Here is a 19,653-nt window from a genome sequence, read left to right as displayed (position 1 = left end):
GTTCGAGACCACTCTGGCCAACATGGTGAAACCTGTCTCTACTAAAAATACAAAAATTAGCCGAGTGTGGTGGCGCATGCCTGTAATCCAAGCTACTCTGGAGGCTGAGGAATCGCTTGAACCTGGGAGACAGAGGTTGCAGTGAGCCGAGATTGTGCCATTGCACTACAGCCTGGGTGAGAGTGAGACTCCATCAAAAAAAAAAAAAAAAAGAAAGATGAAAAGAAAGGAAGAAAGAAAGGAAAGAAAGAAAGAAGACAAAAGGAAGGAAGGAAGGAAAGAAGGAAGGAAGGAAAAGAAAGAAGAAAGAAAGAAGGAAAGAAAGAAAAAGAAAAAGAAAGAAAGAAAGAAAGAGAAAGAGAAAAATGCTGATCAAAAATAAAAAAGAAGTGGCTGGTAGCAGTTATGGGTCTGGGATTTTCTTTTTTCTTTTTTTTTTTTTGAGATGGAGGTTCGCTCTTCTTGCCCAGTCTGGAGTGCAGTGGTGTGATCTCGGCTCATCGCAACCTCTGCCTCCCAGGTTCAAGTAATTCTTCTGCCTCAGCCTCCCTAGTAGCTGGGATTACAGGCATGTGCCACCACACCCGGCTAATTTTGTATTTTTAGTAGAGACAGGGTTTCTCCATGTTGGTCAGGCTGGTCTTGAACTCTCGACCTCAGGTGATCCACCCGCCTTGGCCTCCCAAAATGCTAGGATTACAGGCGTGAGCCAACGTGCCTGGCCTGGGTCTGGGATTTTCTTTACTTACAAATGGACCAACTCAGAAATATGGCATCCTTTTTGTAGGTGAATGTTACTTCTAGACCCCAAGGAAATTATCTACTTCTGGCCTAGAGAGTATATTTTAAGAATATATGTTTCTTTTTCTTTTTTTTTCTTTTAGAAAAAATCACTCAGTTTGAGATTTTTCTAAGTTTATGACCAACGAGAACCAAGTACCCACATGGATGGGGTTAGTTAGACTTGAGGATAGCTGAGGGACTGGAAATTGGTAAAGGGGATTTTACTTCTTCTTACCCTTCAATAAAAATTCATTTCTAAAATGTCATAAGTCTCTAATGAGAGGCCCCGGTTTGGGCTGACTTTCATAGAATGATTCTTCAACAGAATCAAGATAATATTGACATCAGCTTCCTTGATAGTTGATTCTTTTCCTTTTTTCCCAGGAGGGAAGAATAAAAAAAGGAACAAAGTAATTCATAAAGATAAAATGCTAGCTCTACTTGAGTTCTAGTCTTGGAGGCAAGTGGAGCATCTAATTCCAGATGAACCATTTTTTTAAAAAAAATTGAGCCAGCATCTTGCTCTGTCACCCAGGCTGAAGTGCAGTGGTGTGATCTCGGCTCACTGCAATCTTTGCCTCCTGGGCTCAAGAGATCCTCCCACCTCAGCCTTCTGAGTAGCTGGGACTATAGGCATGCACCACCACACCCAGCTAATTTTTGTATTTTTAGTAGAGATGGAGTTTTGCCATGTTGCGCAGGCTGGTCTCAAGCTCCTAGACGCAAGCGATCTGTCTACCTCGCCCTCCCAAAGTGCTAGGATTACTTACAGGCATGAGCCAACGCGTCTAGTCTCCAGATGAAACTTTTAATATTGGTGTGGACTTGGGCATGTGAATCAAAATCTTTGAGCCTCAGACTTCTCATCTATAAAATGGGACTGATAATCTCTACTTGTGAAGTGAGACAATGGACGTGAAGTTTCAAGTACAGTAGGCCCATAGTAGGCACTCAATAAAAAGATAGCCATATTGATTCTCCTGAACTTTCCATCCCCACTCCCTCTGCTCCCATTGGCTTCCTGAGGACATGCCCTTCCTCTGCAGGCTGCTCTTGCTCTCCCCTCACCCGTGGTGTCCTGGCAGTCACAGCACTCCTGGGCACTGGTGGGATCGGAGGTGTTGCAGCAGTGGAGGCAGCGGCTGTCGTCCATGTGCAGCACCAGGTTGGCGGGGCACAAGGTGCAGTTCTTGGCCCCTGGTCCCTTGCATTCCATGCAGCTCTCGTGGCATTTTTCACAGTTAAACTTCTCTCCCTGGTAAGAGCAATCAAGAGGTTCCGTCTGAGTGCAGAGGGATTAACAAGCACTGGAGTTCCCAGATGGTATTTCATCTTGTCTCCATAAGGAGGGAGGTGTGTGGGGGACAGCAGAAGGATGGTGTGTTCTGAGCCCATTTTTAACTGTGCTGGGTGAAAGAACCCACTGTCTGTGATGGGGTGGAATCATGGCTGTGCCCTGCCCTTTGAGATCTGCTAATAACAGTGGGAGAACAGACGTCTAGAACAGTTTGGGTTAGGAGCTGACAGCTCCTGTGCTCAAGGACAGCTCCTGTGCTTAAGGACAGCTCAGGTCAAGGACTAGTTTTGTCTGGCCCACACTGTTGACTTTCAGTTTAAAATATTTTGCATTCATTTCCCACATCTCAAAAGTGGGATATTTCACATGTAAATTCGTTCCTAATTTCTCTTTAGAAACTAGAAGACCTGTCAACACTGGATTCGTCACTCCCACGTGGCAATGGCCCCCCTTTCCACTCTTCTATTTGACACAATTCCCAGCACTTGCTATGATGTCACCAACATGTAGGTGATACATCAATTTCTACTTCCCTTCAAGCTTCAAGCTTACACTGTGGTTTTCTTTGACCCAGCATTTATGTTTGTGACCTGCTTGGCCCTCTGTGGTTACTGGATTATTGTGGTCAGGCCCCAGAATAATATAGATTGTGGCTGTGTAGCTCAAGTAGTTACATCTCTTTAGGAAGAGAGTGGAGAGATGAGAAGAAAGTGGCTTCCCTCCTGACAAGTTGCTCCTTGACTGGTGCTGGAAACGTGGGTTAGGGAAGGTGCCTTCCTGTTTTACTTCTGTAACTTTGGAAGTATGGTATGACAGAAAAAGAAGAAGGAATGGAAATTGCTTTTGTTGAGCACCTTGGCATGTTTCAGGCACTGACAAGGTGCTTTCTCAGCTGTTACTATCTCATTGAATCCTGCATCTCACATATTATCTCATCCTTCAGGTTTAATCCCAGCTTTGTTACTTACCACTCATATAATTTTTTTTTTTTTTTTTTTTTTTTGAGACAGGGGCTTACTTTATTGCCCACGCTGGAGTGCACTGGTGTGATCGGATTCAAGCAATCTTCCTGCTTCGGCTCCACATATAGCTGGGACTACAGGCATACACCACCATGTCCAGCTAATTTTCTTTTTTTGTATTTTTTGTAGAGATGGGGTTTCACCGTGTTGCCCCGGCTGTACTCATATAATCTTTAACACATTATTTAACCTCTTTGAGCCTCAGTTTCTCTGAACTGTAATGAGGGCTGTTGCCAGAATTTAAAGAGAACTCATACGTAAATATATTAGTTTGTGTTAATGTCATCATGGGGAAATTTACTTATTTTCTAAAGTTTGAAAACACAATCAAGAAATTTGTGGTCTTGCCGGGTGCGGTGGCTCACACCTGTAATCCTAGCACTTTGGGAGGCTGAGGTGGGTGGATGGCTTGAGCCCAGGAGTTCGAGACCAGCCTAGGCAACATGGTGAGACCCCGTTTCTACTAAAAATACAAAAAATTAGCTGGGCATGGTTGTCAGAGGTATTTGAACCAGAGCAACTCCATCTTGAATAGGGGCTAGGTAAAATAAGGCTGAAACTTAGTGAGCTACATTCCTAGATGGTAAGGCATTCTAAGTTACAGGATGAGATAGGAGGTCGGCACAAGATACAAGTCATAAAGGCCTTGCTGATAAAACAGCTTGTAGTAAACAGCCAGCCAAAACCCACCTAAACCAAGATGGCAATGAGAGTGACCTCTCGTGGTTCTCACTGCTACACTCCTACCAGCGCCATGACAGTTTACAAATACCATGGCAACATCAGGAAGTTACCCTATATGGTCTAAAAAGGGAAGCCATGAATAATCCATCCTTTGTTTAGCATATCATTAAGAAATAACCATAAAGATGGGCAAGCAGCAGCCCTCACAGCTGCTGTGTCTATGCAGTAGCCATTCTTTTATTCCTCTACTTTCTTAATAAACTTGCTTTCACTTTGCCCTATGGTTTTGCCCTGAATTCTTTCTTGTGTGAGATCCAAGAACCCTCTTTTGGGGTCTGGATTGGGACCCCTTTCCGGTAGCATCTTTCTGGCAACCACAGAAGTGACAATAGTGAGGAAACTCCCAACCCAAAGGCTAACTTTGCGTAAGTGGTGGGGACCAGTGACATGGTAGTCCCAGCTATTCAGGAGGCTGAGTTGGCAGGATCACCTGAGCCCAGGAGGTCAAAGCTGCAATGAACTGTAACTGCGCCACTGCACTCCAGCCTGGGTGAGAGTGAGATCCAGGCTTAAAAAAAAAAAAAAAAAAAAAATTATGGTCTCAAAATCCATGGCAAATGAATCCTCATTTTTTTCCTTCCTTCCTTCCTTCCTTCCTTCCTTCCTTCCTTCCTTCCTTCCTTCCTTCCTTCCTTCCTTCCTTCCTCCCTCCCTCCCTCCCTCCCTCCCTCTCTCCTTTCTTTTCTTTTCTTTTCTGTTCTTTTCTTTTCTTTTCTTTCCTTTCCTTTTCCATGGGGGGTTTTCTGGTAGAAACCAGAAAACCCGCTGTACAAATTCTAAAAGAGCTGTAACACTGCAAATGAATCCTTCTTAATACACTGTGATCGGGTAGAGGAAACAAAAGGTCAACATTAGCTGTGTTGCTCCTATGTTATTCACATGTTTCTGGTTAGACCAGAGAGAAGTAAGGGACAAGATAGTTTGTATTTCTGACATAATATTCTTATGTTGACTGAAACTTCTGTGGTGATGAACAACAAATAAAGAATTCATTCCAAGGCCCTCACGACTTAACTTCTCCATTAGCTTAGATCTTCTCAGTTCCTTTGGAGTAAAAGTTAAGGCTACAGGTGGGTAGCACCATTATTACATGATGCAATGGTACAAGATTTTAAAATATTAAACATACAGTATTTCTATAGTATGAGAATGTTGGGACATTTTGATTGGCCAGAATGACATGCAGGAACTAAGCTCATGTTCCTCTCTGGAGAGAGCAGAAGGCCCAGCACCCCTAGCCCTCCATACCTCTCCCACTCTGTATTCCCCAACAAGACAGTCCGAGGTGCAGATCCCTCCCATGAGGTGGTAACTCCACACACAGGATAAGCAATTCAACGCTCCTTTTCCTGAAAGAGAAAACATTCTACGTTATGAGATTGACCTTAGATTTCAACCTCTGTCTCTGTTCCGGAACACTTAGGAACAAGGAATATGTCAAGTAAATTGAAGCGGAAGGGTGAATTGATTGAGGATATGAAAAAGAAAAAAGTCTCCCACACAAAGTAGAAATTATACAATTAGTTCAATCTATGTCGACTCTCAGTCTGAAAATTGAGGATTTTGGGATGACAGATATTTTATTACTGCAAGAGAAAAGATTTTCAGAGAATGAGAAATCATGTAGAAAGTGTATAAAACCTTTGTTATTCTGCTTATTGTTTAACTAGTGTGGAGGATGTTACCAGCTGTTTGGAGGACTGCAATACTCAGTGCATAAATCATGAATAGAGAGTTTCTAATTGAGAAACAGCACTAAACTTGGCACTTAAATGCTAGGGCTAAAAGGATTCAGCAGGTCATTTTGTTTGGTGGTTCTTAATTTCGGGGTGGTGTTGATGGTGCTAGATTTCTTTGACATTCTCTTCAAAGCTGTAAGTTCTCTTCTCAGAAATTTGACACCTTATTTATTTCTCTTTTTGAAAATACTGATAAATGAAAACTAAGGCCCAGACATGTAATGCCACCTATCCAGGGTTACATAGGTGGTGGTCAAGATTCAAATTCAAGTTTGTTGACTCATAATCCATTGATCTGTCTGTCTTTCTTTTTGTTTTCTTTTGTTTTTTTTCAGATGAGGGTCTTGCTATGTTGCCCAGGCTGATCTCAAACTCCTGGACTCAAAGGATCCCTCTTGCCTCAGCCTCCAAGTAGCTGGGATTACAGATGTGTGCAATTGCGCCTTGCTGAGGTGCTCTTTCTACCACACTATCTGCCTTAGCACATGAGCCACCAAACAGAGGAGGTCTGAATCTACAGCCTCTGTTTCCTGTGGAGACAATACTCTTTCTCCTAATTCAGACACCCCAGAAAGGACCGACCCAAACATTTCTTCTATGCAGGTATCAAGGGATAACTTCTGGAAAGTTTGGGGACAGGAGATCTAAATCTAGCTCATTCTGTTAGGAAGTCCTGGACATTTTTGCTGATCATTTTAAAATGGGAACATAAGATTAATGAGCATAGAATGTGCCTGGTATTGTAAGTTGGAACTTGATATAGGTCTTCCCATCAGAACAATCCTGTAAAGGGTGGTTTTTGAACTTGAAATAGAACCATGGATCTGTCATTTACATTCACAATGTAGTTAAATTGACATTTCATGGCTGAACTGTGAGCTCAATCATTTATAATGTTTCTGTGGAAAAATAAATTCTGAGCTCCAAACAACAGCTTAGAGAATAAACACCTTTATTACTGAACAGCTTCTTAGGTTGGAAGCTGCCTGTAGTGATATAAATTCAAAACCACTTTATTTTTATCTTAGCTCTAGCTTCATACAGAATTTCCTACATGTTCTGGAACATTATTGTGGTCTCTGATGGAAGAATCACTCTTCTCCTATTTCCATTCTTCCTTTTTCCCATTCTACATTTTTCTAAAATATAGCTTAGATGTCTTACTTCAATTTTTAACATACAAGAGACTTTTTTTTTTTTTAAATGAAGAGAAATTAAGGGTAGATACATGTTCTCACTTTAATGTGGAATCTAAAACAATTGAACTCATAGAAGTAAAGAGTAGAATGGTGGTTACCAGAGGCTGAGGGGACTGGGGAGATGCTGGTCAAAGGGTATAAGGTTCTCGACAGGAAGAACATGTTTTTTGAGATCTATTATATCTCATGGTGACTGTAATTAACAATAATATATTGTACTTTCAAAATTGGTAAGACAGTAAATTTCAGATGTTCTTACCACAAAAATGATTAAGTATTTGAAGTGATGGATTTTTTTTTTTTTTTTTTGGTGGAATCTTGCTCTGTTTCCCAGGCTAGATTGCAGTGGTGCAATCATGGCTTGTTGTAATCATGGCTCACTGCAGCCTCAACCTCCTGGGCTCAGGTGATCCTCCTACCGTAGCCTTCTGAGTAGCTGGTACTACAGGCTCACACCCCATACCCAGCAAATATATATTATATATTATTTATTTTTGTTTTTAGACAGAGTCTTGCTTTGTCACCCAGGCTGGAGTGCAGTGGCGCAATCTCAGCTCACTGCAAACTTTGCCTCCCAGATTCAAGCAATTCTCCTGCCTCAGCCTCCTGAGTAGCTGGGATTATAGGTGTGCACCACCACACCTGCCTAATTTTTTTGTATTTTCAGTAGAGATGAGGTTGCATCATATTGGCTAGGCTGGTTTCAAACTCCTAACCTCAAGTGATCTGCCTGCCTTGGCCTCCCAAATTGCTGGGATTACAGGCATGAGTCACTGCGCCTGGCCAAATTTTGTTTATTTTTTATAGACATGAGGTCTCACTATGTTGCCTAGGCTGGTCTCAAATTCCTGACCTCAAGTGATCCGCCCACCTTGGCCTCCCAAAGTACTGGGATTACAGGTGTGAGCCACTGTACCTGGCCTGATGGACATGTTAATTAGCTTGATTTAATTATTCCACATTGTATACATATATCATGACATCCCTTCGTACCCTATAAATATATATAATTATAATTTTGTCAATTTATAATAAAATAAATTAAGAGTAGAAAACACTAAAAGAGGGGGAACAGTCCATAACTAGGTTAGGTCACAAAATTCCTACCTTAAGGTTGGTTACATTTTCTTTTTTTTTTTCTTTTTGTTTTTGGAGACGGGGTTTTACTCTTGTTAGTAGAGACGGGGTTTCACCATGTTGGCCAGGCTGGTCTTGAACACTGACCTCAGGTGATCTGCCTGCTTTGGCCTCCCAAAGTTTACAGGCATGAGCCACCATGCCTGGCCAAGTTTGGTTACATTTTCCAGAAGACCAACAATAAATTATCTGAGGCCCAGATCCTAGGCAATACCCAAGGATATATGTCAGCTTTGGGTGACAAATCAGACTTCATTTACATCTCCTACACCGATTTATTGCAAAACTTGCACACTTAGGGTACTCAGAATCTTTAGCAAAAGGCACTTTGTTAATTTCCAGAAGGCTTTCTATTATTTTAAAGTTTAACACCCTACATCTATCATCGCTTCTAAGGTTCTGCGGGAGCTTTGGGACCTAAAAGACAGGCATTTTGTCATTTCTTTAAAACTCAGAGCAGCTCACCATCTGCTCTCCTTCAGACTGAATCCCATGGGATGAATTCAACAAATGCAGAGCAACTTCTGGGGTCTGTTCATGGGCCTCAGTCCGCACAGAAAGATGCAGCTTGGGAGAGTTAAGAGGCTTTGGTTACTCAGCCTGGATTTTGATTCCAAACCATTTTACGAGGAGAAGAAACAATAACACAAAACCAAAAAACAAACAAAAAATAAATAAAATTTTATGAGGAGGATAAGTAAAAGGTTAGGTGTGTGAAGGCAAGAAATGAGCTAATTATGGAGGTATCAGTTACAGAGAAAGGTACATATGAAGCCTGAGTGTGCTATGTTTTCCTGCTCCACCTCTCCTTCCATGCTTTTACATATTTTTCTTTTTTAACATCTAAAATTGTTGGGCAGTCCAAAGTGAAAGAAATGTAATTTAGTTGGTAATTTCTTATTTAGGTTGCTAAATTATTTTTCTGATTCTTTCATGCATCCTCATTTCTTACTATGAGAGTTAATGACTTAAAAAGGAAGGAATTCATCTTTTTTTTCTACATAGTTTGTATTCCATGAGAAAAACCTGTCTCCAGATTTTGTATCTATATGTTGCAAAACCAGATGATAGCACAACATTTTCCTAACCAGCAAGGGACATGTGTGCTATAGTAAAGAAAGGACTGCTCATTGCAAATAATTATATTAAAAAATAACACTAAATAAAAAATAAAAATTAAAAAAAGAATGATAGCAGAAAAAATGAGCACCAAAGATAGAAAACTTCAACTGGGCAAGTTCATGGGTTGACGTCAAATACAAGAGGAAGAGGTACAAACACTCAGGACAGCTTCAAGATTTACCCACTAACTCCTAGTCATCCCTTGAATACAATCTCAAGAACACTGTGTGGATGAACTTTTGAGACTGAGAATGCCCAAAATCATCATCCTTAATTCACCCAGGAAATCTCAAACCCAACTAAAGACACGTATAGTATTTCTATACTGTAAGGGCACAGTAACCAAAATACCATGGTACTGGTACAAAAACAGACACATAGACCAATGGAAAAGAATAGAGAACCCAGAAATAATGCCACACACCGAAAAACCTGATTTTTTACAAAGTCGGCAAAAATAAACAATGGGAAAAAGAATTTTTGGTCAATAAATGGTGCCGGGATAGCTGGCTAGATACATGCAGAAGAATAAAACTGGATCCCTACCTATCACCATATAGGTGATAACTCAAGATTGATTAAATATTTAAATGATAAACAACCCCATCAAAAAGTGGGCAAAGGATATGAACAGACACTGCTCAAAAGAAGGCATTTATGCAGCCAACAGACACATGAAAAAATGCTCATCATCACTGGCCATCAGAGAAATGCAAATCAAAACCACAGTGAGATACTATCTCACACCAGTTAGAATGACGATCATTAAAAAGTCAGGAAACAACAGGTGCTGGAGAGGATGTGGAGAAATAGGAACACTTTTACACTGTTGATGGGACTGTAAACTAGTTCAACCATTGTGGAAAACAGTGTGGTGATTCCTCAAGGATCTAGAACTAGAAATACCATTTGACCCGGCCATCCCATTACTGGGGATATACCCAAAGGATTATAAATCATGCTGCTATAAAGACACATGCACACGTATGTTTATTGTGGCACTATTCACAGTAGCAAAGACTTGGAACCAACCCAAATGCCCATCAGTGACAGACTGGATTAAGAAAATGTGGCATATATACACCATGGAATACTATGCGGCCATAAAAAAGGATGAGTTTGTGTCCTTTGTAGGGACATGGATGCAGCTGGAAACCATCATTCTCAGCAAACTATCGCAAGAACAGAAAACCAAACACCGCATGTTCTCACTCATAGGTGGGAATTGAACAATGAGATCACTTGGACTCAGGAAGGGGAACATCACACACTGGGGCCTATTGTGGGGAGGGGGGAGGGGGGAGGGATAGCATTAGGAGATATACCTAATGTAAATGATGAGTTAATGGGTGCAGCACACCAACATGGCACATGTATACATATGTAACAAACCTACAGGTTGTGCACATGTACCCTAGAACTTAAAGCATTAAAAAAAAAAAAAAAAGTAAGACTTTGGCCAGGTGTGGTGGCCCACGCGTGTCTTCCCAGCACTTTGGGAGGCCAGCGTGAGCTGATCACTTCAGACCAGGAATTTGAGACCAGCCTGGCTAACATGGTGAAACCCCATCTCTATTAAAAATATAAAAATTAGCCAGGCATGGTGGCGCATGCCTGTAGTCCCAGCTACTCAGGAGGCTGAGGCAGGATAATTGCTTGAACCTGAGAGGCAGAGGTTGCAGTGAGTGGAGATCATGCCACTGCACTCCAGCGTGGACAACAGAGCAAGACTCTGTCTCAAAAAACAAACCAACAAAAAATACGAAAATAAGCCACGGATGGTGGCATGAACCTCTAGTTTCAGCTACTTGAGAGACTGAGGCATGAGTATCACTTGAACCCGGGATGCGGAAACTTCAGTGAGCTGAGATTGCATCACTGCACTTTAGCTTGGGAGACAGAACTTTAGCCTGGGCGACAGAGTGACACTGTCTCAAAAACAAAATAAAATAAAACAGGTGGGAACAATAGACACTGGGGAATACAAGAGCAGGGAGAGGAGGAGTGGGGCAAGGGTTGAAAAACTATGAAACCCCGTCTCTACTCAAAATACACACACACACACACACACACACACACAAATTAGCCAGGCATGGTGGTGTGTGCCTGTAATCCCACCAGGCATTTGGATTAGTAGAGTGAGGCTGGGCAATAATTTAGGGTACAATCCTCTTCTAAGTATCTGATTATCCATTAGTAATACATATGCATTAAAAATAATATTTTATAAGTTCAGGTTCTGACAGCCCATTCACTTTAAACATAATGAAATTATGGAATAAATATAAAGAGAGAAAAACAAACAAACAAAAAGATAGATGGCCTTATATAGAAAATGTAATCTCTTTGGAACATAAAGGAAATATAAATGCAAAATGGCAGTCAGGTTCTAACCATCCACCTTCTCTGCTCCAGGACTGGAAGTAGGCAGTGGTGGCTGTGAGTTCACCTTTTCTACCAAAAAAGGAACTAAAAGTGTTTTATGTAAGACCAGGGCCAAAATCCAGGCTTAGAGCTTAAATCAGGAGTCATGTTGAGACTCTGCCTTCATAGACATCAACTTCTGACAAGAGCTCTCCTGAGCTGCTAGTTGAATTGCTGATGGGATCTGTGCTGTCATCAGTATCACTTCCAGGAACGCTGGAACATCTTGTTTCTGGACTGAGTTTCAGGTTGGAGACAGGAATAGTTAATGGAAAAATTTCCAGACTATGAGAAGTAAAGATAAAAGAAGAGAGAGAGGGAGTAAAGAACCAAAACCAAAATATTTCATTTACAATGAGCTAAGACCAGCATTCCAAAGTATACAGATAAAATGAATGCTAAGAAAGATGTCAGGCCAGTGCAATGGCTCACGCCTGTAACCCCAACACTCTGGGTGGCCAAGATGGGAGGATTGCTTGAGCCCAGGAGTTCAAGATCAGCCTGGGCAACATAGCGAGACCTCGTCTCTATAAAATAAAGTTAAAAAAAAAAGATGACAAACACAATCAATAATTAGAACATAAATTTACATCAGATAGTATTGATTTCATAAAAACATTTGACAAAGTCTTTAAAATTGGTGTGTTTAAGATGCTCATAAGTAAATAAAGACATAGTATCCATAAATATATTAAATTATAAGATACAAACAAAGATCTAAAATAAAAATGGATGAGAAAAAGAAACAATTAGAAATCTTTTTTTTTTTGGCATGGTCTCACTCTGTCACCCAGGCTGGAGTGCAGTGACACAATCACAGCTCACTGCTGTCTTGACATCCCTTGCTCAAGTGATCCTCCCACCTCAGCCTCCTGAGTAGCTGGGATTACTATTGTGTGCCACCACGCCTGACTAATTTTTGTATTTTTTTTTGTAGAAACAGGATTTTGCCAAGTTGCCCAGGCTGGTCTTGAACTCCTGGGCTCTAGTGTCACTCCCACCTCGGCCTTACAAAGTGGTGTGATTACAGGTATTAGTCACTGCACCTGGCCAATTAGAACTCTCAAAAGTAAAAATATAGTCACTTAAACTGAAAACAAAAAAATAGATGGGTTGGATTTTAAACGGAGCACGGAGAACAAGTCAGGGAATGAAATGGAGTGCTGAAGAATTAACCTAGTATAACTCACATAGAGTCAAAGAGGTAAAATATAAAAGAGTAGGTAGGATACAAAGGACAGATAATAAACTCTAAATTGCATTTAATAGAAATTCCATAAAAGAGATTGGAGGGGAGAGTGGAGAAACAATATTTGAAGATTTTTTTTTTTTTTTTTTTGAGACAGTCTCGCTCAGTTGCCAGGCTGGAGTGCAATGGCGCAATCTCAGCTCACTGCAACCTCCGCCTCCAGGTTTCAAGCAATTCTCCCACCTCAGTCTCCCAAGTAGGTGAGAGTACAGGCACTTGCCATTACGCCCAGCTAATTTTTGTATTTTAGTAGAGAAGGGGTTTCACCATGTTGGTCAGGCTGGTCTTGAACTCCTGACCTCAGGTGATCCGCCCACCGCAGCCTCCCAAAGTGCTGGGATTACAGGCGTGAGCCACCGTGCCTGGCTATTTGAAGATCTTATAGTTGAACACTTTTTAATTTGCAAAAAGACATTAGGAATTTGTTTCCTATACAGTCATTCATTCATTCAGTGAACAAATGCTTAATGAAAACTTACGTTTTACACTCCAGAGTAGAAAGAAGGGATACACAATGAATGTAGTATAATCCTTGCCTTTGCTTGAGGGGCTCACAATCAGTAGGAGGGGTGGACTTGTTTAATTACAATGTAATGTAAAATTTCTATGATAAAACAGTGTATTACAGAATTAAGAAGGAGGAAGAATACTCCTGGGAGGACTAACAAAAGCTCCACGGAGGAGATGAGATGATACTCAAGCTGAATCTTTAAGTCGAGGGTTCCCTAGAGCATTGAGTCAATAAAGGCATGAAAGAGCCTGGCACATTTGGTGGCTGCTGAGTGGTTCTGGGTAGTTCTAGCTTCTAGAATATATGGAAGAAGAGTCCTTAAGGCATAAGTTAAGGGAACTGCTGGGAAAATCTGAATCACCTTTTAAATATAAAAACATTTATTGGCCAGGTGCAGTGGCTCACACCTGTAATCCCAGCACTTTGGGAGGTCAAGGCGGGCAGATCATGATGTCAGGAATTCGAGACCAGCCTGACCAACATAGTGAAACCCCGTCTCTACTAAAAATACAAACATTAGCTGGGCATGGTGGTGTGCATCTGTAATCCCAGCTACTCAGGAGGCTGAGGCGGGAGAATCACTTGATCCTGGGAGGCGGAGGTTGCAGTGAGCTGAGATCATGCCACTGCACTCCAGCCTGGGTGACAGAGCGATACTCCATCTCAAAAAACAAACAAACAAACAAACAAACAAAAAACACTTATTAAAACTTTACTGAAGTGTAATAAGTAAATGCATAGAATGGAGAGATATACCACATTCATAAATATAACTCAGGATTGTAAAGGTGGGATTTTCTCCAAAATAAATTCAATGCAACGCCACTCAGTATCAAAATACTTTTTAAAAATGAAAGATTTTTAAAAAATGAAACTGGACTCATTACGTATTTACATAAAAGAACTAAGCACAGCCAAGATAATTTTGAAAAGCACAGGTATGTATCCTACCAGCTAATAATATTTTTTGTAGAAAGTTTTAACAATTAAAATATGGAAGTATTTCTTTCTTAAATATTGAGAAGCATTCACGGTGATCACATATTTATGGCAAGGTGTAGAGAAAAACGAGAAATTTGAATTTCAGGGCACTCACTGTGGCATTAGTATACCAGATGACCTGGTGTGGGGGCAAGATTCAGAGTTGGGGTGACCTGCTGGCTGCTTCAAAAGGTGTGATACTAGATACTAAAAATGGAAGATGAGGGTAGTGAGGGTGGAAAAAGATCTCATTAGATAACTATTTGGGAAAGAGAATCAACAGATCTTGAAGTTTAGCTTTGTTGGAGGTGGGTGGGTTGGGCAGGTGACAAGGGAAGAAGAGTCGAGGAGAACTTCAAAGTATCAGCCTGGGCTCGTGGGTAGATGGTGAGCCTTGAGGATCTCTTGGACAGACAGCCAAGTTTCTGTAAAAGAGGTATGGAACTTGGGAGAGTTTGAGGCACAAGTCTCAGGGAATAGTGCAAGTCATGAAAATAAATAAATCCCCCCAGACAGATTCATCAGGTAGAATAGGAAAATGATGAGTGGACGAACAGTGCTTCCTCAAGGAGATGATGCCTGTCTCTGGGCCTTGAAGGATGGGGGATGGGCAGGAGCAGCCCAGGTTAGAGGGAAGAGGCAGAAGTTAAGAGCCAACAGAGGGCGCTGATGCTGGAGAGGATCACACACGAGGTGGGGAAGCAAGAGGAACCTCCCAGGTGGTGAGAAGAGAGAAAGGGGCAAAGAAGGAAGAAAACCTTTTCATTTTTCTACGCACACATGCAAAATGACAGACTCTTACCTTTGCATTGACCACAAGTCGGATGGCATCTCTCACAGGTCTGTGTGCTTTGCTCTACATAGTAATGGTCTGGGCAGGAGGGACGACACTCTCCTTTGGAGCGGAGCAGAAAGAAAAATCTCTCGCAAGACAGGCAGTCTGTGGGCCGTGGGCCCCGGCACCCCTTGCAGATCCTGTGGCACCTCTCACACCGGCCGGTGGAGTTGTCTGCGTAATACCTGAAACCGAGGGAGAAGAAACGATGGAATACTAAGCTTTGCTCCTAAATTGGGTGCAGTGGAAAAACGTGGTAGTCAGGTTTCATTTACAAGCTGGGTGACTTTAGCCTCTTTACCTTACTCATTAGATTCATTGCTAATAACACTAATGAATCCAATGATTCCCAGTGTTCTTACCTGTAAATTGGGCCAATCCCTCCCCCATTATTTGTGAAAGTTAAACTGGGTAACTAACACATATGAAAAGACCTAGTGCTTATCACACCTAGTAGCATCTCCATTGTTGCTAGCTACCATTGCCTTTTTCTACCATGTGCCTCTCCAAATTCATGCTTTACGTTGTGGTTAATGGCTGGCATCAGAGAATGGAAGGATTAAAAAAAAAATTTTTTTTTTTTTAAATAGTGATGAGTGTCTCACTATGTTGGCCTGGCCATTCAGAGGTACATTTAAAAAATCCATCCAGGCTGGGTGCAGTGGCTCACACCTGTAATTATAGCACTTTGGGAGGCCAACATGGTTGGATCACTTGAGGTTAGAAGTTTGAGACCAGCCTGGCCAACATGGTGAAACCCTGTCTCTACTAAAAATACAAAAATTATCCAGATGTGGTAGCATGTGCCTGTAATCCCCGCTACTTGGGAGGTTGATGCAGGAGAATCATTTGAACCTGGGCGGTGGAGAGTGCAGTGAGCTGAGATCATGCCACTGCACTCCAGCCTAGGCGATAATGTGAGACTCCATCTCAAAAAAAGAGATCCATCTGGCCAGGCACAGTGGCTCACACCTGTAATCCCAGCACTTTGGGAGGCCAAGATGAGAGGATGGCTTGAGGTTAGGAGTTTGAGACCAGCCTGGTCAATCAACATGGTGAAACCTCATCTCTACTACAAATACAAACAAACAAACAAAAATAGCCAGATGTGGTGTGTAGTCCCAGCTACTTGGGTGGCTGATGCATGAGAATCGTTTGAACACAGGAGAGTGAGCTGAGAGCACACCACTGCACTTTAGTCTGGGTGACAGAGTGAGACTGTCATAAATAAAATAAAAGATAACAAATAAAATAAACGTACCTCTGAATTATTCTTCTAATTTGTCAACTAAAAAACAGATTTTGAAATAGGAGGTGACAAGTGTGATATTGACATTTACATAACAGATATAACCTTGTTTGAAAAGATTTTTGGAGGTTAAATATAGTAACTATAACCACTATTCATTAAGCTTCTACTAATATGCCTGATAGTATTCCAGGGACTTCATAAACATTATTTCACCTTGTTGAACCTGCAAATGAGACCCTAGAGTGTGGAAGTTGCCACTTGCCCTCGGGAACAAGACTAGTTTTAAATCCCAGCCATACCACTTACAAGCTGTGTGACCTTGGGCCAGTCACTCAACATCTCTGTGCCTCAGGTTTCTCATCTATAAGATGGGGCTAATGTTAGTACCTACAATTAAACATGTGATTACTGAGAAAGGGATGGGGACCATGATGGGCACTTTATAAATAATTAATGTACATTAGTGATAATTATAAATTGTGTGATTTATCCTCATAGCGAATCTTATGATTTAGGTATTACTATCCTTATTTTACAGAAGCAAACATTGAGGCTGAGAGAATTTAGACAACTTGCTTAAAGTCAGTTAGTGAAGTGGGACAATATGATTTGAGCTTAACTGTTAAACGCTGTAACAAAATAGTTCATTAATTGAAGGTAAACAAAGGTTTGCAAGCAAGACAGAAGAGGGTAACAAAATTCTTGCTAAGGATGAGCTTCTAAAGGTCATCTGATTCATCTCTGTATCTCTAGACATCAGCACCACTAAACCTATCCTAGAAACCTCAAGGTTCATCTTTGTTTCCTCTGGTGCAACACTACAGGTCCCAATAGGCTTTTTTTTGTAGACTGATTCAGCTCCGTGAACTTGCTGAGAACTCACACCATGCCTAGGTTATGCTGAGCCTTGCTCTATTTAGCCACCCGTCACTGATCTGAGGGAGCACATTGGAACCTCAGTGGCCCGGCTTGTGGTAACTGGAGACCTGCTTCACTTTGTGCAGTTATGTGAAGAACAATGACTACTATGTGTCAATCTGGAAGACTGAGGTATCTGAGAGACAAAGCGATGATGAGCTGAATGGCTGACAAAGCCCACATAAGACTCAAGAAAAGAAACCATCAGAGAAAAGTGAAATCTACACAGAGCAGAGGGAATACACAGGATTAGAGTCAGAAGATTGAATTTTTACTCCTGGCTCCGCCATGTATTAGTAGCTCCATGACTTTAGGCAAGTCACTTAACCCCTCTGAGCCTCAGTTTCTTCATCTGTAAAATGGAGAGACTAATAGCAACCTCATGAGATTGTTGTAGAATCAAATCATAATGTAAAGATACATTGTGAGTGGAAATACTTTGTAACTCTTAAGCAGCATACGAAAGTTTTTTTTACCTAATGTTTTTATTGTAGATTGTTATAAAGATGAAAATCATCAGTAGGAACTGTGGGAAAGAAAGCTTATCAATTTTAAGTAGGTTTTTTAAATTATCAAGGAGGAATGCTAAAAGAGACAACAAAGAGTTTATTGGACCAGATTAAAAGAGTACAACACCACTGCTTGCTTTGAGGACTCATCAGTGTCCCAGCTTCGAAGAGTATAAGCACAAGCAGTAACCTAGGCTTTAAAGAAACTTCTCTGAGTTAAACACCAAAATAATTATGTGGGTTGGGATAGGGTGCAGAGAAGTATATATCTACTTTTCCAAGGCAGAGATTTAACATACGAGGCTTATGCCAAGCATGTGGAACACTGATTTTACTAAAGGAAGAGTTCTCCTCTTATACCTCATGAATATTCAATTTCTTCTTTATTAAAGGGATCTATGGCAACCTGTGCCTCCCCTCACCAGCCCTGGGTTCACACACGGTGAAACAACTGTCTTCTTAATTCCATGGTCTGCATTCTACCTAGATGACAGGATGATTAAGTACCCTTTTTGTGCTTGAGAGTATTCACTGACTTGATTTGAGCAAGATGGGCTCCAGATCTTTTCAGACACTTACTAGGGTGATGCAGAAGGGCTAAGCCAGGTGGCCTCATCCCTGGTTGTTTTTTTTTTGTTTGTTTGTTTTTTTGACAGAGTCTTCTTCTCTTGCCCAGGCTGGAGTGCAGTGGTACGATCTTGGCTCACTGAAACCTTTGCCTCCAGGTTTAAGCAATTCTCATGCCTCAGATTCCCAAGTAGCTGGGATCACAGGCGCCTGCCAACACACCCTGCTAATTTTTGTATTGTTAGTAGAGACAGGGTCTCATCATGTTGGCAAGGCTGGTCTTGAACTCCTGGCCTCAAGTGATCTGCCCACCTCAGCCCCGGAAAGTGCTGGAATTACAGGCATGAGCCACCATGCCTGTCCATCCATCTCTGTTCTTAATCTGGCAGGGCCCTTTCTTCCTTGATCTATATGGCTGGTATTTTTCTTTCTGAGACAGAGTCTTGCTCTGTCACCCAGGCTTGAGTGCAGTGGTATGATCTTGGCTCACTGCAACCTCCTCCTCCTGGGTTCAAGCAATTCTCCTGCCTCAGCCACCCAAGTAGCTGGGATTACAGGCACATGCCACCATGCCTGGCTAGTTTTTGTATTTCTAGTAGAGATGGGGTTTCACCCTCTTGGCCAGGCTGGTCTTGAACTCCTAACCTTGTGATCTGCCCACCTTGGCCTCCCAAAGTGCTGGGATTATAGGCGTGAGCCACCATGCCCGGCCTGGCTGGTGTTTTTCAAGAGCTGCTAATGTGTGGCTCTGTGCTGAGTGTTGTAGAAGCAGATGTAAGGCATAAGAAGTGTTTTTCTTCCATGAGTTTATGATTTTCTTGGGAAGAGGCATATAAAAATAAGAATAAACTCTTAAAGTCAGTGATACGGTTTGGCTCTGTGTCCAAATCTCAGCTTGAATTGTACTCCCATAATTCCCACGTGTTGTGGGAGGGACCCAGTGGGAGATGGCTGGATTGTGGGGGCGGTTTCCCTCATGCTGTTATTGTGGTTGTGAATAAGTCTTACGAGATCTGATGGTTTGATAAGGAGAAACCAGTTTCACCTGGCTCTCATTCTCTCTCTTTGCCTGCTGCTATCCACATAAGATGTGACTTGCTCCTACTTGCCTTCCGCCATGATTGTGAGGCCTCCCCATCCACGTGGACTGTAAGTTGAATTAAACCTCTTCCGTTTGTAAATTGCCTGGTCTTGGGTATGTCTTTATCAGCCGCGTGAAAACAAACTAACATGGTCAGTCTTTCTCTTACTCATCTTATTTATATATAAAAAGTGCTCGTCATGAGATGTGTTAAATAAATACGTGAATGAATGAGATAAATCAAAATGCAAGGCAGCATATAGCACTAAAATGAATGAAACAA

The 19,653-nt window shown here is 41.6% G+C and overlaps 1 protein-coding gene and 1 non-coding gene across 5 annotated transcripts in view; both read right to left on the bottom strand.

Moving 5' to 3' along the window:
* Window positions 1-19,653, bottom strand: part of PCSK5 (proprotein convertase subtilisin/kexin type 5) — a 465,827-nt gene that overhangs the window by 6,989 nt on the left and 439,185 nt on the right. For all 4 annotated transcript variants that reach the window (XM_005581952.5, XM_005581953.5, XM_074017691.1 and 1 more), the window contains 3 exons: window positions 15,011-15,228; window positions 5,095-5,195; window positions 1,852-2,038 (listed from right to left, as the gene is read on the bottom strand). In XM_005581952.5, the coding sequence (XP_005582009.3) occupies window positions 1,852-2,038; window positions 5,095-5,195; window positions 15,011-15,228 (506 nt within the window). The remainder of the gene's footprint in view (window positions 1-1,851; window positions 2,039-5,094; window positions 5,196-15,010; window positions 15,229-19,653) is intronic.
* Window positions 4,581-4,642, bottom strand: LOC123569256 (U7 small nuclear RNA). Its single transcript, XR_006692898.2, has one exon. It is a non-coding gene; the product is annotated as a U7 small nuclear RNA (small nuclear RNA).

The sequence above is a fragment of the Macaca fascicularis genome, chromosome 15 (genome assembly GCF_037993035.2).
Source record: "Macaca fascicularis isolate 582-1 chromosome 15, T2T-MFA8v1.1".
In the NCBI taxonomy this organism is placed as follows: Eukaryota; Metazoa; Chordata; class Mammalia; order Primates; family Cercopithecidae; genus Macaca; species Macaca fascicularis.
This window is presented reverse-complemented; position numbering and strand designations above follow the sequence as displayed.